At 41.1% G+C, this 24,022-nt stretch overlaps 1 protein-coding gene across 1 annotated transcript; it reads left to right on the top strand.

The window, feature by feature from the left end:
- Nucleotides 1-1,012: 1,012 nt before the first annotated feature.
- LOC119659341 (probable cytochrome P450 28d1) lies at nt 1,013-22,602 on the top strand. Its single transcript, XM_038067385.1, has 8 exons — nt 1,013-1,277; nt 1,341-1,479; nt 10,820-10,927; nt 10,995-11,099; nt 12,652-13,062; nt 21,722-21,845; nt 21,904-22,173; nt 22,305-22,602. The coding sequence occupies exons 1-8, from the start codon at nt 1,084-1,086 to the stop codon at nt 22,472-22,474; spliced, it is 1,521 nt and encodes a 506-aa protein (XP_037923313.1). The 5' UTR covers nt 1,013-1,083; the 3' UTR covers nt 22,475-22,602.
- The last annotated feature ends 1,420 nt before the right edge of the window (nt 22,603-24,022 follow it).

Consider the following 24,022-nt stretch of genomic DNA (forward strand, 5'->3'; position numbering starts at 1 on the left):
AAGAACGACCCGAGATGTACAAACTGCCTTCATCCAGTTCGACCAGGCGGCAATCGGCGCGAGATCTTGGGCTGCACATCAATGAAGGCATGACAAAATATATGGTGACAACGTCAGCACCGAAGACGAATCAACCAACAACATCAAACCGCACTGGTCAAACACAAACACAAAGAAGAATAAGGATAGGAGAATATAACTTTGAGACCGTTGACAATTTCTCCTATCTAGGGTCGAAAATCACAACCGATAACAACTACGATGATGAAATCCGCGCACGGTTGTTGTCAGCCAACAGAGCCTATTTCAGCTTACATAGACTGTTCCGCTCGAAACGTCTCACCATAGGGTCAAAGCTCTTACTGTACAAGACTATGATCTTGCCAGTCCTCATGTATTCCTCGGAAACTTGGGTTCTTAGCAAGAAAAATTGCGAACTCTTGGCCGCGTTCGAGAGAAGAATCCTCCGAAGAATTTTTGGCCCCCTACATGAGGATGGACGATTCCGTAGCCTACACAATGACGAAATCTATGAGCGATACCATGACCGTCCGGTTGTGGATAAAATCCGGCTCAATAGGTTACGGTGGGCGGGTCACTTAATCCGTATGGATGAGGATGATCCCACCCGGAAAGTCTATAAGGGTAATATCTATGGTAGAAAAAGAAGACGAGGCAGACCCTGCCTAAGATGGAGCAATGGCGTGGGTCAGGACGCCAGACAGCTTTTATGGATATCGAATTGGTGGACGTCGGCGCAAAACCGGGATGTCTGGAGTTCCTTATTAAGGCAGGCCTAGACCGGATACCGGTTGTTGCGCCGTTGATGATGATGATCATATTGTACATATCATGCCTTTAAATATTTCAGACGTTTAGTTTATATACATATAACATAGAATGTATGCTGATTTATTAAATAATAACACCAGCAATTTCAGACCCCTCTTCTTACAAATAAGTCATCTTTTGTTGATAGTGTATTATCAGATTGTCGATGCTTGGTGAAGCTTTTTAACGGGGCAGTAACAATTTGGAAGTGGAACCCATTCAGTTTGGTTTATTCGCGGTGATCATTCAATTATGGGTCCGATCGAAATTGTTTTCATTGTAACCGCCCTTTTCGGATTTTTGATTTATGTATTTTTGGTGTTTAACTTTAATTATTGGAAGAAACGTGGTGTCGGTGGGCCGAAACCCAGGCCACTCTTCGGGAACTTCCCTAGCATTCTTTCCCAATCGCGTCATTTAATTTACGATGTGGACGATATCTACCGGTAAAGGTCGCAGAGCATGTGATTGTGATTCTAAAATATCTAATCTACTTTTCTCGCATTTAGTAAATACAAGTCGAAGGAACGATTTGTTGGTATATTTGCTCTACGATCTCCCCAGCTTTTAGTGGTTGATCCGAAGCTGGTCCAAGAAATTCTAGTCTCCAACTTCAAAAGCTTCCACGATAATGAGCTTGGAAGAATGGTGAGTTATTATAATTATTGTTAGTGGACAATCTTTTGAAATTTATTCTGGTGTTTATTTGAATTTTCAGATAATCCAGGGTTTAATAAAATTAATGTTCATTAAGTTAAGTCTAAAACATGATCTTATTAAAAATGATCCATTTTCAGTTTGTCTGCCATCTGCCTCTTGATCTTGATCTATCTTGGGCGCTTCTTTATAAAAACATTCCCCCACATATGTCGTTTATGTTTATTATAGGGCCCATACACTGTCAAACAAATTGCGCAACGGAGCGATGCGGAACGTTGCGTTGTGCAATAATAATGTGTAATTCCCATACACTTAGTGAAATTTTGTTCGAACATTAGTTAAAAGTTGGAAACGGAACGAGTAATATGCCATTAAAATGGTAATGCATCTCTCTGTATTGTTATCGGGAGGGGTAGAATGGTGGGGGTGACCCCCTCTGTAGCCGCCCTTCCACATTGGGACGATAATTACTCGACCTTATTTATGATTCGAAAATAGCCCCTATCGGGGGGCCATAACTTTGACAGAAGTGGAAAGGAGGGACATTTTTTTTCCTTCTATATATCCTCTCTCTCCATACCCCCGGAGAGTGAGAGTGTAATTACTCTCCGGGGGTATGGTAAGCAAACTCAACTGATGACAACAAAATACCCCCCATTAGACGGAGGGAATTTGAGACAGAGGACATCCTTTATCACTACGGGAATAGGGCTCAAAATTAAACCCGATCTTTTAAAGGGATTATGACCGCCGCTGTCCTTTCGCGGGGTTAGAAGAGGAGAAACTTTCTTTCTTCTATCTATCTTCCCCATTATGTCTTCCTCATTGGGATAGGCTTGAAAATTCAAGTTGGCCATGCTGATGTGAATGGAACCCCACTTTGAATGGCCATAACCTTAAAAGGGTGATGGGCGCATTGAGTTTTGACCGGATTTGAACAGGAGGCACCATCCCCTTCCTCCTCCATAAACTTTCCACCCTCTCTAGGGATGAGGTTGAAAATTGTGCTTTCTGGAAAATTATATTTCAGTCGTCACCTGACAAATATTGTGCAACGAAGCACAATATGCTCATACACTACTGTTGCGCCAAAGATTTCAAACAAGTTCGAAATTCGTCAAACATTTGCGCAACGTATCAAACGCGCCCATACATTAACAAATTATTGCGCAACAGCCTCTGTTGCACAATTTGTTTGATAGTGTGTGGGCCCTATTAAGGTTCGTTAGCTCAACAAGCTTGGTCTAGAATATATACTTCGCATCCAATTGAACTTAATTAGAGAAGTACAGGGTGCGTACGGTATTTGAGGACAACTTGAGAGTAAAACTATCATAATTAGCTTTTAGTGTGAACATGAATGAATGAAACTTGACGAATTTTTTACACAACATTAACTTACTATATATCGATAAATTCATTCAATAAAATTTCCATTAGTTGCATTAACCTCCTCGATCCGAGTCCGGAAACGATTGCATGCCTGAATCAAATGTTCCTTGTTCATATTGACCATTACGCCTTCAGAGAAAAAATAGTGTTATGAGGATGTGTGTTGGTTTCACGCTCAACTACACCCCATACGTAATAATGCAGAGGATTAAGGTCTGGGGAGCTAGGAGGCCATAAGTTCGGTGTTATGTGGTCATGGAAATTTTCAGCCATCCAATCTGGTGTCGCCATCGCTTTGTGTGATGGAGCAGAGTCTTGTTGAACTATGTATGGGCTGTCATCGCGAACACTATCAATCCAGGGTTTCACTACTGTCTCTAGAACCTCGATGTATGCAGCAGAATTCACTCGTCAAGTCAAGAGTCTTTGAGTGAAGGAGTGAGGTGGCATGACATGTTCTTTGTTGCTCACAACACTCAAAACCATAACAGTGGGTGGAAACTCCGTGTGCATGACAACAGGAACTTCTGTACGATCGCAACAGAGCCATCTGTCATTTCTGTGGTTGGCCTTTTGGTCTTGGTCGAAATTTTTTTCATCAGAAAAAACCATAACATTTCAGGCGCTTGAGGGTGTTTAATTTTCTGAAATAATAAAAAATTTGTCGTTTCTTTTTCGTTGGTGTAGAGATTTATTCTTGCAAATACTGATATTTCGGGAACCACTTGCTCCCTTGATCAGTGCTAACAAGTCCATAACATTTCAGGCGCTTCAGGGTGTTTAATTTTGTTTAGAAGGGGTTTTGATCGGATAACTCAGTGTTCCCGTGTTTGCTTTGATATAAACTGTCGTCTGCGCAAAATGTAGGATTTATACCGGAGATCTTTGACAAGTCGACGGATAAGATGGTCAGAAACATTAAGCTTCCTCGTAAGGGCCCTCATTGATTTTGAAGGGCCCTCGTAAATGATCATTTGTATTTTTTTAATAAATTCTACAGATCGGACAGTGTCAGATCGTCGCACGTGTTTTTTGCTTTTTGCAACAGATTCTGTATCGCCACCTGATACTTCCAATTCACGGCGAACCTTATGAACGAATGAACGGGCGTATTTAAGAAAATTTGAGATTTCTAAATCGGTGTGATTTACACATATAGCAGCGATAACCGCATGTTTCTTCATTTCTTGAGTTAAGTTGTAGTCCTCCATGTCTTATCTGAAAAAGAGCAAAAAGAAAAATAATGGTTTCGGGAAATTATAGCGACATATATATATGTCCTCAAATACCGTACCCACCATGTAAAAGAACATTATGTCATTACAATTCAGCTGTGTTACATTGAAATTTGTTATTTAGGGGTTAGGCACTGTAGAAATTAAAAAAGGAATCCATCTAAATACTTTTATTTTTAATTTTAGCTCCACCCCCCCTTGGCCAATGAAAACATGTGAAAACTTCAGATGCGTTTTTCTCGAAACTAGATTAAACTAGTGGTCAAAGGGTAGTATAGGTCCCAGGGCGAAATATGGATTGGTACACACGATGGAGCGTAAAACCTGGGAAATGCCTGCTGAACCAACACCAATAGCTCTACTACCAAACCCTATCTCCACCTCCACGTGGTGATCGCTGGGAGCTCTTTCATAACGAAAAGCTGCAGACGGAGAAGGATGAAGGCGAGTCTCCCGCGCATGAAAACCGGACAAACTGTACCAACTGGTCCTCCAGGTTGGTGGGGGGGGGGGGGATTGCGTAGGGCTGACAACCCTACACGGAAAACCGGTGTTACGGAGCTACGAAAGGAGCCACGGACAGGATGGACTTTACAATGACGAACCCGGCAACGACAACGGATTAACGATTTGCGCATTTTCTCGCTCCTTGTACAGAGATAAAGCTGATGCGCAGCTAGTCGATACCCTGTCCCAATATAGGGCTGATTTAACAGCGTTATAAGAGATGCGATGGACAGGGACCGGTTTCCTGAAGAAGAGCCGTTACACCATATATTATAGCGGCTATCCAGTAAACCATGTGCTCGGAGTAGATTTCTTAGTCAGCCAAAAAATGAAACCTGCTGGTATCGGCTTTGAAAACATAAGCGAACGGCTATACACGTTCATACCCCTTCAGGGGAGGCTGCCGAATCGGAGGAGGACACCTTCTACGAGGCAGTAGAACGAACCCTCGAAGCCTGTCCCAGATATGATATTAAAATCATACTTGGGAATTTTAACAGCCAAGTAGGGAAGGAGCCCGTATTCAGGCGATAGTTAGGCCCCCATAGCTTACACGAAAAAACAAATAATAAAGGACTGCGGATTATTCAATTAGCAGGGTCACACGAAATGGTTGTTGGAAGTACCTGGTTTGCGCGGAAAGCGGTCCACAATCATATGTGGGCCTCTCCAGACGGAACCCCTTTCAAACCAAATTGACCACGTGTTGGTCGAACGCCGCCACCTCTCAGCCTTGATGAATGTCAGAACATATAGGGGGGGCCAATATAGACTCGGATCACTATCTCGTTGGCATGGTGCTCTGAGCTCGAATAACAATACCACCTAGAATCCCCTCTGACAATCAGGTGAGAGTGAACACTGAAGCCATTCACAACATAGTCCTCCGCGACACCTATAAAACGGAAATGGATGCCGGAATAACCGCAGTCAACAGAGAACCTGGAGATGAAGCATCAACCAATGATCTTCACAATCACCTGAAGAACGTTATCATGGATACGGCCACAAACATACTTGGCTCCAGCCGCAAAAGGAGTCGGAACGGCTGGTTTGACGATGAATGTAAGCTAGCAACGGAACGGAAGAATGCCGCAAAAGGAGTCGGAACGGCTGGTTTGACGATGAATGTAAGCTAGCAACGGAATGGAAGAATGCCGCATATCGAGTAATGTTGCATTCTCAAAGAACGCGGGCACGCGCAGAGACTTATCACGAGCTCCATCGAGCGGAGAAGCGACTTCACAGACGGAAAAAGGAAGCCTCGGAGAACCGACATGTCTGTGAACTAGAAAAGTACAGGGAGCAACCGCACCAGGCATAGAAGGCGGAAGTTTTACCAACAAATCAGCAGGATGAAGCCTTATACACCTCGATGCTCATCCAGCCGAGACAAAGAGGGAAATCTGATTTCCGACAGAATGGGCATATTAGAGCGATGGATTGAGTACTTTGATGAGCTACTGAACAACCAGAACATCGGCGAGTTGGAGGTCCCGCCAACTGAAGACGACGGACAAATACTGCCACCACCAAGTTTAGGAGAAACTGTCCGTGCAATTCATCAACTAAAAAATCATAAGTCGCCAGGAGCCGATGGAATTACAGCCGAATTGGTTAAATATGGAGGCGACCAGTTACACCAAGTGGTTCATCAACTTGTGTTCAAGGTATGGGACAGCGAATCAATACCGGACGTTTGGCAACAAGGCATTATCTGTCTCATACATAAAAAGGGAGATATCACACAGTGCAGCAATTATAGAGGTATCACGTTGTACCATCTCTATCGCTATCTTGCTAGGCCGGATAGCCCCATACGCCCAGAACATCATTGGCCCATACCAAAGAGGCTTCACTCCAGGCAAATCAGCAACAGATCAGATTTTCTCTCTGCGGCAAGCGATGGAAAAACTGTTGCAATCTGTTCATCGACTTTAAAGCCGCCTATGATAGCATAGCCAGGGTGAAACTATACACGGCCATGGGAGAATTCGGTATCCCGACGAAATTAATAAGACTGACTAGGCTAACCCTGACCAATGTGCGAGGCCAGATAAAAGCAGCAGGATCACTCTCAAAACCATTGATTGACCAGACCATTGTCGTGACCTCCACTTTCACTGTCCACTTCCTTTTAACACTAAAACTCTTTATTTCCGTTTCTAATGGAATTTTATTATTTATTACACTTAATTTACACTTTACACTTACATTTACGTTACTTTACATTACTTGAAACTTTCCTACCTTGCGGGTTCGCTTTTAAAAATCGCCTAACTCTAACATTTCCTTATGCTTATTCTTGACCTACCTTAACCTACTTTCGTATTCTCATTTGCCGACCCACGATTACCTCTAAACATGTTTAAGAGGCCAGTGCTGTTATGCAAACACTCAGCATTCTACAACACAATACTGACCGACAAGTATGTTCCGCATATTGTAATACAAAGCCTGCACTTTCCATCACAATATCGGTTACACACTCCCAGGTCATGCCCAATGAGTCACGACAAGGGGATGCCCTATCATGCGTCCTTTTTAACCTGGCCCTCGAAAAAGTGATCAGTGATGCTGAGGTAAATGCAAGAGGTACGATCCTCTTCAAGTCCACCCAACTACTGGCCTATGCTGACGATATCGACATCATGGGAATAACCACCCGAGACCTACAAACTACCTTCATCCAGATCGACCAGGCGGCAATCGGCGCGAGATCTTGGGCTGCACATCAATGAAGGCAAGACAAAATATATAGTGGCAATGTCAGCACCGAACACGAATCAACCAACAACATCAAATCGCACTGGTCAAACAGGAAGAATAAGAATAGGAGAATACAACTTTGAGACCGTTGACAATTTCTCCTATCTAGGGTCGAAAATCACAACCGATAACAGCTACGATGATGAAATCCGCGCACGGTTGTTGTCAGCCAACAGAGCCTATTTCAGCTTACAAAGACTGTTCCGCTCGAAACGTCTCACTATAGGGTCAAAGCTCTTACTGTACAAGACTATGATGTTGCCAGTCCTCATGTATTCCTCGGAAACTTGGGTTCTTAACAAGAAAAATTGCAAACTCTTGGCCGCGTTCGAGAGAAGAATCCTCCGAAGAATTTTTGGCCCCCTACATGAGGATGGACGATTCCGTAGCCTACACAATGACGAAATCTATAAGCGATATCATGACCGTCAGGTTGTGGATAAAATCCGGCTCAATGGGTTACGGTGGGCGGGTCACTTAATCGATATGGATGAGGATGATTCCACCCGGAAAGTCTATAAGGGCAATATCTATGGTAGAAAAAGAAGACGAAGCAGACCCTGCCTAAGATGGAGCGATGGCGTAGGTGAGGACGCCAGACAGCTTTTATGGATATCGAATTGGTGGACCTCGGCGCAAAACTGGGATGTCTGGAGTTCCTTATTAAGGCAGGTCTAGACCGGATACCGGTTGTTGCGCCGTTGATGATGACGATGAAATTTTTCAAGTTGGCCGAAATTGTAATTCGAACAAATCTTGATTGATTGATTTGAAATTTTAATTGTATATTTGTAGTTATATCCTGCATGGAAGTATATAGATTTTTTGCGATATTTTGACTAATTGATTTTTGTTAAAAATTTTGAATACAATACGGCACACGCCCCACTTTTTGAATAAAAAAATCGGTGGGTCATTCCACTTTTTCACAGAAATTAATTTTTTACGAAAATTCTGCTATAGTGGGAAGTTGTAAACTATAACAATTTTGACATTTCGCTGAAAGCAATATTTAACAATAGTGGTCCGGTCCAGCATTAAGTTGATGTGGACTTAGGACCCCATCATTCTCAAAACGAGAATTTATAACAAGTTAAATATAAGGAATTATATTGAGGGTAATATAATGTATGATGTCGAACTGCTATTTTTGCACCGCCACTCTTCTTTTTTTTCTTCAGCCTTTGTCCCGTTCACAAGCGGAGTCTTCTTGATCAATCAAGTCATTTGGCTCTATCAAGCGTCTGATTTGAATGCAATCGCGAGGCTTTCAAATCCTCATCCAGCGTATGAAGTCACCGTTTTTGCGGCCGACCTTTTGGTTGCTTACCATCGATTTCGATGTTGAAAACATCTTGGCGAGTGAATTTTCGTTAGTGCAAATTACGTGACCATACCATCGAAGACGCCTCTCTTGCAGTTTGTACACGGTCGGTGTAACTCCATATCGATCGCGGATATCCTCATTTCGGATGTGATCAAAACGTTTCACGCCACTAGTCCAACGCAACATCTTCATCTCCATTACCGCAAGACGCCGTTCAATGTCTTTTACAGTCGCGCTACACTTAGAACCATAGAGCGCGATAGGACAGACGACATTCTGGTAGATTTTAGATTTGAGACGTTCGTTGATACGTCGATCATAAAGAATACCAGTTGTGGAACGTCAGGTTGCGTTAACGCATGAAGCAATTTTGTAACGCAGTTCTCCATTAGCTGATAGCATTGACTCGAGATATTTAAATCGCTCAGTTCTGGGCTGGTCACTGTCGCTGACAGTGATTGTGCCTGTTTCATGTGGATCGGTCGTCAAAAATTTAGTTTTATTTAGATTCAATATGAGACCGTGTTGCATGAGGCGATTATTCCATTTTTGAACAAGTTGCTCGAGATCATTTTTTCTATTAGATGCTAGGAAAATATCATCTGCATAAAGGAGTGTATAGGGCACTGGACTTTGGATGTCTCGTGTGACTGCGTCCATAACAAGAACAAAGAGATGAACACCAACAGAGACACGAAGCGGTTTTGATACTTCGGTCATACTTCGAACTTTACTTTACTGGTCGTGGTAGAGCTTCTTCTGGTACTAAGTGTTGTCGTAGAGCATACTAGATGAGTTCGTATGGTACACAGTCAAACGCTTTCTCTAGATCCAAAAATGCAATGTAAAGAGGGCGATGTTTCCCATTTTCATTGCGTCAGTAGTTCCGCAGTTCTTAGCGAATCAGGCTTGATTCACGGTGATTTCAACTATTTCGCGAATACGGTTGTGAAGAATGCGTCCAAAAGTCTGCATGGTATGGGAAAGTAACCGGATCGGACGGTAATTTGAACATTCTGCTTGACTACCTTTCTTTTTCCATAACTGTGGTACTTTCTTGGCTTGTGCTCTACCTTCCTGAATAATAATAATAATAGAGCACTTGATTCAAGACCGTAACGGTACACTACAGGATAGCCTGTAGGAGGCAATGTGGTCAGCATTGTGCTCGCCCGAGATTATTACCCTGATTTGACTCAGGTACTCATTCACAGCTGAGTCGACTGGTATCCGACGTCAAATCACGATACAAATCCCACTGCCACCAGTGAGATTTGAACCGCGACCTTCCGTACGATAGCCTTGTGATCTAACCACTCAGCTATCCGGACACCGACACGGATCAAGGTCAGCTGAAACTGAGAGCAGTCTGATACGCTGGATTCATTGCTTACGAGCATATCTCTGCCTCCATAACCATTCATTCCTTGTGACGAACGGTTCATTTTGGCTGGAGGTCTAATTAACGCTAAACGTTAAGTTTCTCTGTGAGTTGCCTAGGTTTGCTCGTACTAAGTTCCTTCGCCACGAAAAGTTACGTAATCGGCAAGGAAGAACTTTCTTTTTAAGTACATTCAAAAGGCAATTCCAGGTTATGGGCTCACATATTTTTAAACAATCACTCTCTTCCTGACAAGGATGAAATATGGTGAGAAACTGTGGTTTACGGGGGACTGTTTGATGCAGTGATTTAGTTGATAGTTTTCGTGTCCATAAAACGGTGTGTTGGCCGATTGGGTTTGTGTAAAATCTGCAGGAATGAATTCGAAAGTTGGTTTAGTCGTGGGTATTTATTTGTATTTTGATGTAGTTACATAATTAGCAACAAAATGTTCAATGAATGTTACTTACAGATGAAAACCCACCATAGCAAGAAAATCTCGCTGCTAAAAATTTGAGCGGGCATATTTTTGAGAACATATATACATATGTACGTATATAAAACGTATAATGTCTTACTAGCGTGTCTCCGCTATCTTTGTGGACATTCTATCATTGTTAATAAGTTGAATCATATAAATAAATTTTTTTGTAGGCTAAAGACGCTATAACTCCCTGCGTGGTTAACCTTAGTGAATTAACAAACACTTATTTTCAGATTCATGAAGATCTGGATCCAATTTTAGCGCGAAATCCATTTTTCCTGACTGGGCCAGAATGGAAGGATAAGCGAGCAGAAGTTACACCAGCTTTAACCACAATGCGAGTGAGCAACATGATCACAGTTTGTTATTTATAAATACTACATTGAGTGTATGTTCTCAAATATATAGATTAAAGCCTGTTATCCTGTGATGCAAGAAGTTTGTGCTAAGATGACGAAGTATTTAGAGCTAGAAACGCTGACACCGATTGAGGGCGGCTTAAATGCGAAAGAGGTATGTAAATTAAAATAAAATTCAATTTGAGTCCGTTTGGGAAGGATCGTACGACCGTTTTATTTTAATTCCAAATTTTGACTAAAGACCACTTACAATATTTCTTACAAAGTAACCTATCTTGTAAACATTATCCTATCTTTATCTTTATCATGTGTCGCGCACATGTCCATATTGCATTTTACAATGCGCAGGTCAAAGTGTCTTCATTAACGACCACACATTTCTTACGAAATAGGGTACAAGCAATATAAACAACATTATGCTTGTACCATTTTTATTATCAGGCCTGTTCACACCTGTTACAAAACAAGATGCGTTCTTCGAACAAGGTCCTGTTATTATCTTAAGATAAGAATATGTCAGTGGAAAACTACAACTATGGTACAGTCAATATAAAATACATTATACCTGCACCCAATAATATTTATTCTATATGTATGTCCTAAATATTTATATTGTGCTATTACTTGTATATATGAGCAAACTTTGGGTTCCAGGCCATGCTGGGTTGGAAGGCAGCGGACGATCTAGCCAAGAGGGACGCCTTTATACGGGCCAGAACCCTTCTGTGGAATCGGAAACGGTTTCATGGCTATGAGTCTAAGAAATGAAGAGGAACGGTTGAGGGAACTATACTGCGCGGGCCTACCAGGGATGGAGCAGTCCAGGGTGCTTATTGGGGGATACGAACCCATGCGCACAAAGGATTGCTTAAACCTCACCAAAAAAACCTCCGAATCATAGTGGGAATTCTAACTGGTCATTGTCGGCTGAACAATAGTTCTTCAAGGACGCGGTGCGACTTTCCCTTAACAGAATAATAATAATAATATACAACAAGCCTGACGTACTGTTAGTTGACAAGACGGGTCGCTTTGCGTATATTATTGATGTTGCTATCCCTCATAATAGCAACATTGAACGGAAATACGTGGAGAAGAAGGTGAACTATGAGCCATTGGCTCGGGAAATCAAAGAAATTTGGCATCTCGAGCGGGTGGTTGTAGTTCCCATAATATTGTCAGCTACAGGTATTGTACCTAAATCCCTCACGGCTTCCCTTGATGTCCTGGGACTTTCGCACAGTCTGGTTCAAACCATGCAGAAGTACACCATTCTGCATACGTGCTCGATGTTGCGGGGAGTACTCGACGGATTCTCCCACTGCCCTGCCACCGGCCACCACCACCAGTGCCCCTTTAGTTTTTAAGTAAGTAGGATCGTCCGAGCCTAAATGCTTGGCACTTAGTGCTAGTATTAGGTAAAATCCGGCATCTGCCGGGATTGTGATGAGAAATAGTGCTTCAAATTCCGTTATCTGGTATGCAGGATATATGGCTAGTTGTAAAATAAATATTGGTGCACTAGGCAGGAAGACGTAGAATAAAGAAGAACAAAAATTCTGAAGCAACAAAAATTGGAAATATTTTAGGTAAAGAAGCAAATATGAATTGAAGGGTTCCCTCCCCATTCTTGCCTGTAACATACCTCTTCATGTTCACGTATACATATTTATATTAGTTATCATTCGTCAAAATGTTTATTCCAGTTGGCAACGAGATTTACTACTGAAGTTGTGGCCAATTGTGTGTACGGTGTCGAAGCCGGAGCATTTGACAGAGGTGAATGCAAGATTCGGGAAATGGGAATGAAGCTAATGAGCCAATCATTTATCGTGCAACTCTACTTCCTATTCTTGGCATTGATTCCTAAAATGACGAACATCTGCAGAATGCGAATGATATCAACTGAAATTGAGAAGTTTTTCACCGATTTAATGGAGGCGGCAATTCGATTGAGAAAGGAGACCAAGAGCGACCGGGTTGATTTTCTTAACTATCTACTGCAACTGCAGGAAAAGAAGAATCTATCGACTCTCGAAATGGCTGCACATACAATGACATTCTTTTTGGATGGATTCGAGACTTCAAGCATTCTAATATCGAATTGCTTACAGCTGGTGAGTAGTGAAATATTTATTATATAACGAGGTCGCTAACAAAGTGAACTCTTTCATACTGTTACCTAGACATATTGTTCCGACTTTCTGCAGAAATATTTCCTGTTTATACTTAGTGATATTTCTTATTTATTTCCCCTCAAAAGATATATTATTAATAGTTCATTTGCATTATCAAGAAAGGATGGGATTTATTTATGGTCCATTTAGAAGGACGCCTTATCAAATTCAATCAAATTCGGAATTAGAAGTACCAAATTTTGGAAAGGCTTAAGCTCTGTTCACATTTACAAACACGTAAGGTATACAGCACGTAGCGTCTCAGCCACAAAAACAGTCTTCTGCGTATTCATATTTACAAACACTGAGGGTAGTGTTTTCGCACAAACATTGTACAGCAAAGGTCAGAATTGTCGGAAAAAATTTTTTTACTGTGCTGGTTACGTAATGTGCTGTCAATTTTAAGTATTTATAAGTATGAATACACTTCTGCCGTATGTGTAAATAGCTGCACGTTGTTATATTTGGATGCGCGAATTATCTTCGTATTAAATTTGTATTTGAAAATGCACAACGAAGCATTGGTTTAGTTGGTGCAGGGTTACTCCTTTTTATATGACACCTATTTTGATACCTTTGAATGAATGCTTTTGCCTAATATCACCTTTTTTGGAGAGGTATGAGAGGTGAATGTGTTTACGTATAGAGGGTCGGACTACTCTCGCCCCACCCAGTACGGCAAAGTCATTAGCATAACCGATTAGGCACGACTCTTTTGAGTTGTCGTGTCTTGGCAAACTATTGTAGGAACCGTTTCAGAGGTTTGGACTTAGGATAGATTCCTCTCCGATGCCAAGGTGGGATCTGAAGACACCTTGCTCGAAAATGTGATGGAGAAACACGATTTTGCCGACCGTAACGGTAATGCTGGGTGTTTCGTCGATTTCTGCAACTTCCGCCGCTTCCGCTAGCCATGTTGTTGTTCCAACGGCAGATATACTGAGTAACCCGCCTGAGAATATCGATGAGCATTGGGCCACCGTCAAAAATGCTCTTTTCTCATCCCGAAGGTGCGTCATATGGGTGACTGCGAAATCGTGGAAGCGGATCGATGAACGGAAGGGGTTGAAGGGTTTACTGGCCGAGTTAAGCGTGACAAGAGAGAATCTGCTGCCAATCTGCTGCCACTGAACAGGAAGATGCTGCAGATCGGAATGATTTCAGGGATGTATACGGCATCACAAAAGAGCTTACATGTGGTCGTAAATCTTTCGATGGTTCTGTGAAGGAAGTCAATGGTCGACCTTTCATCTACGATTACGAACAACTGAAGAGGTGGATAGAAGACTTTACCACGGTTCTTAACCATATCACATCAGATCAGATCAATGCACTCAAAGGGGAGTAAAGCCGCTGGTTTTGAAGATCTCCTCGTAATAACTAAAATAATCGTGGAACGCATCAAAGAATACCTTGCTCAGCAGAGAGCAAGCTGGTTTGCGTTCGGGATCTTCCAGTTTTGGCCACACCAATACCCCACGGATCACTTTGGAATAGTGCGGGGATTTTAGATCTTCGCTCCACCTGCTCTTCATCGATTTCGGAACAGCCTTCGATATAGTGAACAGGGAGTGTATCTGGAGTGCTTTATGTAGGAGGGGCATTCCAGAGAAACAAGTTGCTGTTAACAGAGCGACATATGATGGCGCAAAATGTGAACCGAGACAAAATCAAATTTCTCAGTCTGATGAGTCAATGCACTCTCCAGTCCCATTATACTTACAACCTTGGTCAGTACAACTTTACTTATCTCTCTTCCAAAAGACAGAGTCGTTTGGCCACGGTCCATGACCCTACGAGGGCGAGCAACCAGATCGGTCAATTTGTATGTCTAGGAAGCGTGGTTTCTGCCGACAGTGACATCGAACTGGATGTTGCGCGACACATTAACAGGGCTAGATCCGTTTCCGCTGCTCTGTCTAAAACCTGGAAATGTGTGTTATGTGTTAGTATTAATTCCTTGTTGCTAGATGAGAGTAACACATGGAAAGCGAACTTCACTGTTACGAAAGCTTTCGAAACCTTCATCAACTCTTGTCTGCGGCGTGTCATCAAAGTGCGACACTATCTCACACACTCTGCATAGGCTTGCCACCCATACAAATTGTGATTAGAAGACGGAAGTGGTCGTGGATATCGCACTTTAAGGATGGGTGACAATTGCTTTGTGAGCTTCGCCATGGAGTAGAATCCAGTCCCCCAAGAAGACCTTGGAATGGCTCGCCCCAAAGGGTGTTGGGCGGAGTGGAGGAAGAGTGCGAGCTTCTCTGGAAGTTGTGGGGAGGAGCTGAAGGGCATTTGAGGCAACCCCGAATCATGGCGTGTAGGTGTGGTTAATGCGCTATATCCCACCAAGGGGTGAATGGCAACCATTATTATATGCTGCTCTGATTATAGTGAATACTTTCTCCAGAATTACCCTTCTGCGTAGAGCACGCCAAATACACTCCCTCTATCCGTAGAGTGTTTACGTAGTGAATGCAGGGAGATCCGAACCGGAAATCAGCCCGCTCTCTTTCGATCAAGGTTTCGAGATGTTCCTTGGGGCGTTCCAGGATTATTTTATCTATTATCTTTGCGACAGGTACCCCTCCAGTTGTTATGCTCAAAAGGTGCCCTTTTTTGCAAGCTTTACGATCAGCTTTTTCTTCCATTCTCCAGGAAAAGCTTCGGATTTCCATTCGAGTGGAAGTAGCAGATCTGCAGTATATGTACAGCGATAAGTAACAGCAGGAGGAGGATTGAGATGATTTCTCTTTTGTTTTAAGATACAATCCGTGTTTGCACTAGCGGAAACTAGCCGTTTCATCTACAAGAGGTGAAATCTAACCTGATGTGACACGGTTAAAAGCCATGGTAAATTTATCGACTACGTTCAAACCATTTAATGTTGTGGTGTAAACTGCTGAAATCATTTCCTTCTACGTCATCTTCCGCTTCCCTAATAAATTTACTTTATTGCGCTGAACTTCCCAAGAATTCGCTCGGTATTGGAGTTCGAGCGCGCTTGCCATTACTTGCACCGGTCAATAGAGCCTTCAATCCCCTCAGTTAATAGCTTCCACAGTCAACTAGATCTTGTGATGCCACTTCAGGACGACAGCCTAGCGCTAGAGCAAAGAGTTACTTTAATGGCGGTCCAATGCTTATTGATATTCTCAGGTGGGTTACTCAATATATTTACAGCCCGATTAGCAAGATACCACTGTGGAGGGGTAGCTTGATCGTACAAATGATCGATGTCAAAATTGGGGGGTCGTAGCACTCCAATATTCAATATGAAATAGGCAACTTCCACCTACTTTGTTAATGATAGTAGGATCTCCATAATGCCTCATAGTAAAACCTAAATTCATCATCATCAATGGCGCAACAACCGGTATCCGGTCTAAGCCTGCCTTAATAAGGAACTCCATACATCCCGGTTTTGCGCCGAGGTCCACCAATTCGATATCCCTAAAAGCTGCCTGGCGTCCTGACCTACGCCATCGCTCCATCTTAGGCAGGGTCTGCCTCGTCTTCTTTTTCTACCATAGATATTGCCCTTATAGACTTTTCGGGTGGGACGATTCTCATCCATACGGATTAAGTGACCCGCCCACCGTTACCTATTGAGCCGGATTATTACCCACAACCTTACGGTAATGGTATCTCTAATAGATTTCGTCGTTATGTAGGCTACGGAATCGTCTATCCTCATGTAGGGGGCCGAAAATTCTTCGGAGGATTCTTCTTTCGGACGCGGCCAAGAGTTTGCAATTCTCCTTGCTAAGAACCCAGCTTCCGAGGAATAAATGAGGACTGGCAGGATCATAGTCTTGTACAGTAAGAGCTTTGACCCTATGGTGGGACGTTTCGAGCGGAACAGTTTTTGTAAGCTGAAATAGGCTCTGTTGGCTGACAACAACCGTGCGCGGATTTCATCAAACCTACATTACGGAAAAAAATTCACGGATGAATTTAAAGGTGTTCGCAGTAACTTTTCAAAATATATTTTTATCAACTTTATTTGAGCAATATGTTGAGACCTAGATTACCATAACTTTTTGCAGACTTTTTCGTTGGGTTGTTTCTGAGAAAGGGTCCTTTAAGTAATGAATGGATGTATAGAGCGTGGGAATAGCTTGTCTAAGCAAAAGGTGCATTTTCGAAAATTCTTAACGCTTTTTGAAATTCGTTTTAAACCTCAGTAAAGACTTCAGCCAGACGGTGAGGAAGAGTACGTTGACGAGTGCAGAAACTGCTGCCTGCGCAATGTGATGTTGTTCATGTCATCATATGTGCTTCTATCGACCCTTGGTCAACAGTTGTTGCGATACGTATTGCAGCAAACGCTCGACGCATCTTTGGTGCAGCGAGGGCGATAAGATGTTATACTTGCTTTGCTCGTTTGCTCTTTCCTCATCTAAAGTTTCAGATCCTGCGATGGCCTAGTCATCCAAGTTGAATTGGTTTTGTCTATTTTTTCTTTGCTTTATTTATTTTCGTTATTATTCATCATTCAATCAAATAATAGAAAAATGTCAATTCTAGTTGGAAACTTTACCTTAAATTTGAGGATCCCGTCCTTTAAATTTCTCTTGAAGCTCACATGACATAAAGGGCATATCCATATTTAATGGTCATCCCCTTTATATTTCCGAACCTGACTGGCACAAAGGCGTGATAGCGTGTGCCGACAGTACGCGGGGTAGTTGTTATAGTTAGATGTTGGCGGATTTACGTCGTCTACTTCGCCAGCCTTTCTGTTCTTGCGATAGCTCTGTCGTGGTGTTAATTTTGGTCATCTGTTACTTCTGCGTTTAGTTTAATATACAAACTATGAAGTCCTATTTGTAAAATACTGTAAACTTATCCACATTATCATTGCCTGCTACGTAATATTTTCTCTAATATACTGTAAATTCATATGTACAGGCCTACTAAGTATAGGTAAAATTTGTATAAAATAGGAAATATGAATTGAAAATATATAGTTCGTTAGAACTATCAAATATAATTACAACGTGTTTTATTCTGTGGAGTCCAGGCAATTGCTGCTCCCAAAATTCACACTACGTGGTTAAATTATTGTGGAGTTCAGGCAATTGCTGCTCCCAAAGCCGGTTAGTCTGGAGTTTGGCATTTAGCTGCTCCGACTATCCATAAACTCATTGCATTTAAAAGAAAAGTAAGTTAAAGAGGAATTATCAAGTGGACTGGCAACATCACATAAGGTGGCAGCATCACATATTAAAGGCATGGTTTTGTTCCAAATTTTAATGAGGTCTTCCAAGAAGCGGAAATATGATTGTCATCTACTGCTCAATGGGGCATAGCGTGGCATCGTTGACGGTTTGCCGAAATGTGTTGCAGCTCCCACCGGGCAGTGAATGGGGATGGAACAATTTTTTCTTCGAATATGTGTGTGCGCTATCAAATAAGATGTTTGGATTAGTACTTAACAATGTAAGAATGTAGGTCTAAGATTTGATATTAGTTGAGAGAATAAGGGAGTAAGGAACAAAAGAACTATAAACCTCAAGTGAGACAGCACACATCCTTAAAAGCATTCAACCGGAAAGTTCGGAAAAGTCATAACGGTGCTCTCATATAATACCTCTATCCCTTGACATACATTCGATTCCAAAACCTATTCAGATAAAAACTTGGAAACTTGGAAATTGTTTGCACGACATGTTCATGAGTGGCACTTTTATTTACTTCAATATAAGTCAAGTAGGTCCTACACTATTCAAAATAAATCAAGTTGGACTATATTTCGTACAGTAAACATGGAGTGGGGATGTGTCCAGCTGACCAGCTAAGAGAACTAAGTCATCGACCTTGCCAGAATGTGAACCGAGGTTCGAAAACTCTTCAACCGGGCGAAACAAAGTGGAGACTGGTAGAGGTGCAAACATTCACTGACGACATATTAGGACTCGATCAGGAAAGCAACACGGACTAGCTTAAGGGAATTCTGTGAAGTAGCCAGCCTAGACAGGGCAATATCTTCTGTCTGTTTGAAGAAGGGAGATGGGACATTTACCGAGAATGAGGAGAGTATATAGAACTCCGAACTCATTGCCCGGGGTCCTAACCCACGGCGGAAGGTGACAGCATTCCACCTAACATCGCAACAACGAACAGGAGGGGAAACAAGTCGTGAAACCGGAAGCTAGACACTTCAGGTATAAAAGGTTTTGTGTTTCCTTATGATGAACGATGAGTGCATGAAAAAAATTCAATGACAATATATTTTTTAAAGAGCCATTTACACAAATAATTTGATCTGGAAAGGGTCGTATTGGTAATAGTCATTCTCAAAGGTTTCACACTAGGTATTCAATATTATTAACAAATGTGAAGAAGGTATTCAACAAGAGATACAAATAAGTCGGAATACCGGAAGCTGGCGCTTCACGTATAAAGTTTTGTGTTTATGACGAACTTTTTAATTATGTTTGTCAATTCGTACATAGCTAATAATTCAAAACATTTCATCATGTATTTCCACACCCCAAGATGTACTTACATATTAAAGAAAGGTATTGTATTCGTCCTAAACAAATTAACATTGCCTGCACCGCACCCTGACTCGCAATTGATCAGAAGGAAGATTTCCTCTTTACTCCAAACACAAAAACATACGTACGTGCATTTCTACATATTTGTACACAAATTGAATACCTCTGGTACTAACTTACATACATATGTGTTTATCTTAATTGGATACTATCCGCAAACGTCATTAGAGTGTCCAAATATATATGTCTGGCTGGAATAATTGATACTGATGTACAAATAACTAAAAAAAAAGCTAAAAAAGGATTATAACGTCGTACATGCTTTAAAATGCAATAAATTCACGTGAAATATCAAACTTTGACCATTTACATATAACTTTGTTAGGAATAGTTAGATTTGCTGTCAACTTTCCAGAATGATGTCGTGTCTTATCACCTATACTGACGTAAAATTTTTCACTTTTAGGATGAACTTAAGGGGGGGGGGGCTGTTTGGGTAAATTTCTAAAGTATGGTAATATTATCAACTTATTTTGAGCAGCTATGGGAATGGGATGTACCTTGAGGACTAGATTTTGCACAGGTGCACCATTGCGATTTTTTCCAAATTTTTCGGTTGGATAGGTTCTGAGAACGAGACCTATTACACTTTTCGAGGCATACATTTTGAGCCGCCACTGCCCCACGTTTCACCGAATGTCATTCGGCTGACATCACGTTTCGTGATCAGACGTAATCGATGACGTTCCTCCTAATCCGGTAATTAACACAAAATCTTTACCTTGGTGCCGACTTTGTCTGCAAGTTCGGACCCGCACTTGACATATCTGCACCACATGTGCACTTGAAAATGTTGAGAGCGTCAATCAACACCAGTTGACGACACACCAGCGAGCAAGGCTCGAGGCTGTCATTGGCAGTTTTCCGTTATTCGAGTCGGAGGGCTTAGGACGTACAAGTCCAAAGACTCAGGCCATCGAAGTCGGGAATAAAAAACCCATTAAACAGAGACACTTTTTAGTCACTCTCGCCATCGAAAAGCTCCTCCACGAAAAGATTAATCGGATGCTGGCTGGTGGTATTTTTCTCCAAAACTAAACCCATCCGAAAGAAATATTGTCATGTGGAGGATCAAATGAAAGGCCTCGATTAATATTTTACCAAAAATATGTCCCATTCCGTTATCAGCACAAATAAACTTACTAATTGTATATTGCCAACCTTTTAAAATTGACTGAAAACCCCCTTAAGTACTAAATGTTGCATCAACATTAGAAGACAGAATCGCATACACGCATGCCAGTTTCATGGAAATCTGGCTATTAGTGTCAAAGTTATAATAATTCAAACTTATCAAATTCAGCTATGCAAATAAGATGCTGACTTTATAATTAACATTCGAGTGAAATATTAAAGTTCCATATATGAAGAATCAATTGCCCTTTGCCGCTATTCAGTGAGCCCTTTGTCTGTCTTTCTGTCCGTCCGTCTGGTTTGAATTTTATGTCAGAAAAGGTTACACCTATTGATACGAAATTTGGTGGAATTTGTAAATCCCATTGCGTGGAGTGAGTAACATAGTTCCACGTCGAGTTTAAGGGGGATCCTCATATATTCAAAAAGGCGTGTAAATTTTTTTTCTCCGGGGAAAATCATGTGGGATATCAAATGAAAGGTTTTGATTAGTACTTTCCGAAACCAATATTAGTTTTAATATTGGTTGCAAAGAGGAGGAGCGTGGGGGCCCGGAAAGGGTCAATTACTTCAAAGACATGTTGTCCAAAACCAGCCAACCTAAATATCTAAAAATAAATATGGTGGTCCATGCACATGGTGTCTAGTTTTCAAAATACACTCCATACAGATACCTGTTTTACTAAACTTAATAATAGTATCTGAGCATATTTATCATAAGTATATTTTCTAGATATTGGCTAGAAATATACCTCCCCTCCCATACAAAATGAATAATGATTTGCCCTTGCCTTAGTTATATTAATTCAATTAACATAAACATAAACTGATTTCGAAAACGTGTCCTTTCATCATGGAGTATACGATACATATCGATAACATCCAACTATTCTTAGTTAGCGGAGCATCGTGACATCCAACAAAAACTTCGGGACGAGATAACTGCTGCTGTTGCTTCTGAGGGAGGTCTGTCATATGAAAAACTTTTCGATTTGCCCTACTTGGAACAGTGTATTAACGGTAAGAGTGAATCCCACTTTATTTTAAATTTCTGACAAATTTAGTATTTTTATAATAGAAACTCTTCGTCTTCGAGGTCCGATTCCAAGCAACACCAAGCTTTGTACGGAAAACTGTGAAATCAGAACCAGCAAGGATAAAGTGATAAAGTTGGAAAAGGATACGGTGGTCTTATTGCCATTTTATTGTTTTCATCATGATTCTGAGTATTATCCCGACCCAGAAAAGTTCGATCCGGAACGATTTAGTCTTCAAAACGGAGGAGCGAAGAAGTATAAAGATATGGGTGTTTTCCTGCCATTTGGAGATGGACCGCGAATTTGTTTAGGTGAGTATAAAACTAGTTTTTATCGTTATTTCCAAGGCTACTTTGCAGTATTCGTAGTATCTGGTTGCTTGTTGTCACTTACATATATGTATCATATATATATGTATATATGCATATTTTTACTTCCATAGGTATGAAATTTGCTCAGTGTCAATCAAAGACTGCTATTGCTGAAATTATCCGTAATTGGGAGGTAGCAGTCGATCCTCAAACAAAACCTGAATTTGTCATTGACCCGAAACAATTTTTCTGCCTTCCCGAAGGAGGCGCTTGGTTAAACTTCCGTCGCATTGCCAATTGAAAAAAAAATTCACTAGAAACACCAGTTCTAGTATATGTAGGGTAGGTCTAACAAAGGAACATGTTCAATGTCTTGCAAATTTGTTGTTTCGTTAAATATTTAATAAATGGAACTATCATTTTATATTATTTGTGGTTTTTGTTAACTTTTTTTAAGGTGCAGAAACGGTGCATTATATTCTCCGCATGTATCGATATTCCGGAAGCCAGATACTCCCTTTTCACTAACAATCTATATATTGTAAAGCTTTGTAAATGATTGTGAGCCTGACTTCGCATTCAACTTTTAACACTTTTTATTTTTAAATGCCAGAAAAACTATCCAGTAATGGTATTCAAAAGAAAAATAAACACAATTTCTCTATTTTATTTAAAGAAATCGAACAAAGTGCTAGTAATACAAAAAACGAAGGCTCAAAAAAATAGGAGTTGACTTTTTTTAAAAAAAAAAAAAACTTAAACATTAATACATCTAAATAAAAAAAAAGTCATACTTAATAGTTAGTTACACGACCTTTATTTTTAACTAACTGACTATTCTGGTGCATAGGTTGCACTCTTTAGTTAAGCACCTTGTGATACGCGATATTTTTTGTTTTATTATCAGGCGCAAGTACAAACAACGCAGATGGTCTTCCGACCTGTGAACATGCTACATATAATTGACCATGTGGAAAACATTGATTTTCGAGATTCAGACCACAAACTTTCAAGGATTGTCCTTGTGATTTGTTAATGGTCATGGCAAATGCAAGACGGATCGGAAATTGAAGTCTTTTAAACTCAAACGACATATCGGTTCCTCACCTTCGAATTTTCCTTTGAGGGTCGTCGCATAAATCACATTGTTCATCAATTTACTTACCACCAAATGCGTACCGTTGCAAAGTTTTGGTGGGTTTATGTTTCGAAGCATAATTACTACGGAGCCAACCTTGAGGCGTAAATTGTGCGGTGGTAAGCCAGGCACATTCAAGGAGTTTAAAAATTCAATTGGGTAGTTGGTGGCTTCATCTTCGTTCGTTACACAGCCAATTGATTTGAATAAATGCATTGTTCCAATGATATCATTCTGAATTATGTAGTTTAGGTCATCTACATCGTTATTCTTAGCCGCTAAAATTGCTCGTTCACTCAATCATACATTATTTTTGTTGATGTTTGAATGATGTTTGGGAATACTTTGTTGATAAGTTCGTCTTTCGATGAGACAAAGTTGCAGAAATTCTGATTTGCTTGATTCGTCGGCCGGTACTCGACCATTACTGATAGTAAGCAATTGCTCAGAGAAATCTTCAGCAAATGTATCATTAAGCAATGGAACTCTCATGTTTGTTGTTAGCTGAAGTTTCTTCATATAGCGCCATAGATTCGATGATTTGAGGCAAGCGTTTATTTCGTCGGCAGCCATTGATCTTGGAATTACTGGCAGTGTTTGGCGGAAATCGCCAGACAGTAAAATCATTGCGCCTCCAAAACATCTCAAGTCATTGCGTAGATCTTTCAATGTTCGGTTAAGTGCTTCTAATGCACGTTTATGCGCATTGTG

The sequence above is a fragment of the Hermetia illucens genome, chromosome 6, assembly GCF_905115235.1.
Source record: "Hermetia illucens chromosome 6, iHerIll2.2.curated.20191125, whole genome shotgun sequence".
Classification (NCBI taxonomy): domain Eukaryota; kingdom Metazoa; phylum Arthropoda; class Insecta; order Diptera; family Stratiomyidae; genus Hermetia; species Hermetia illucens.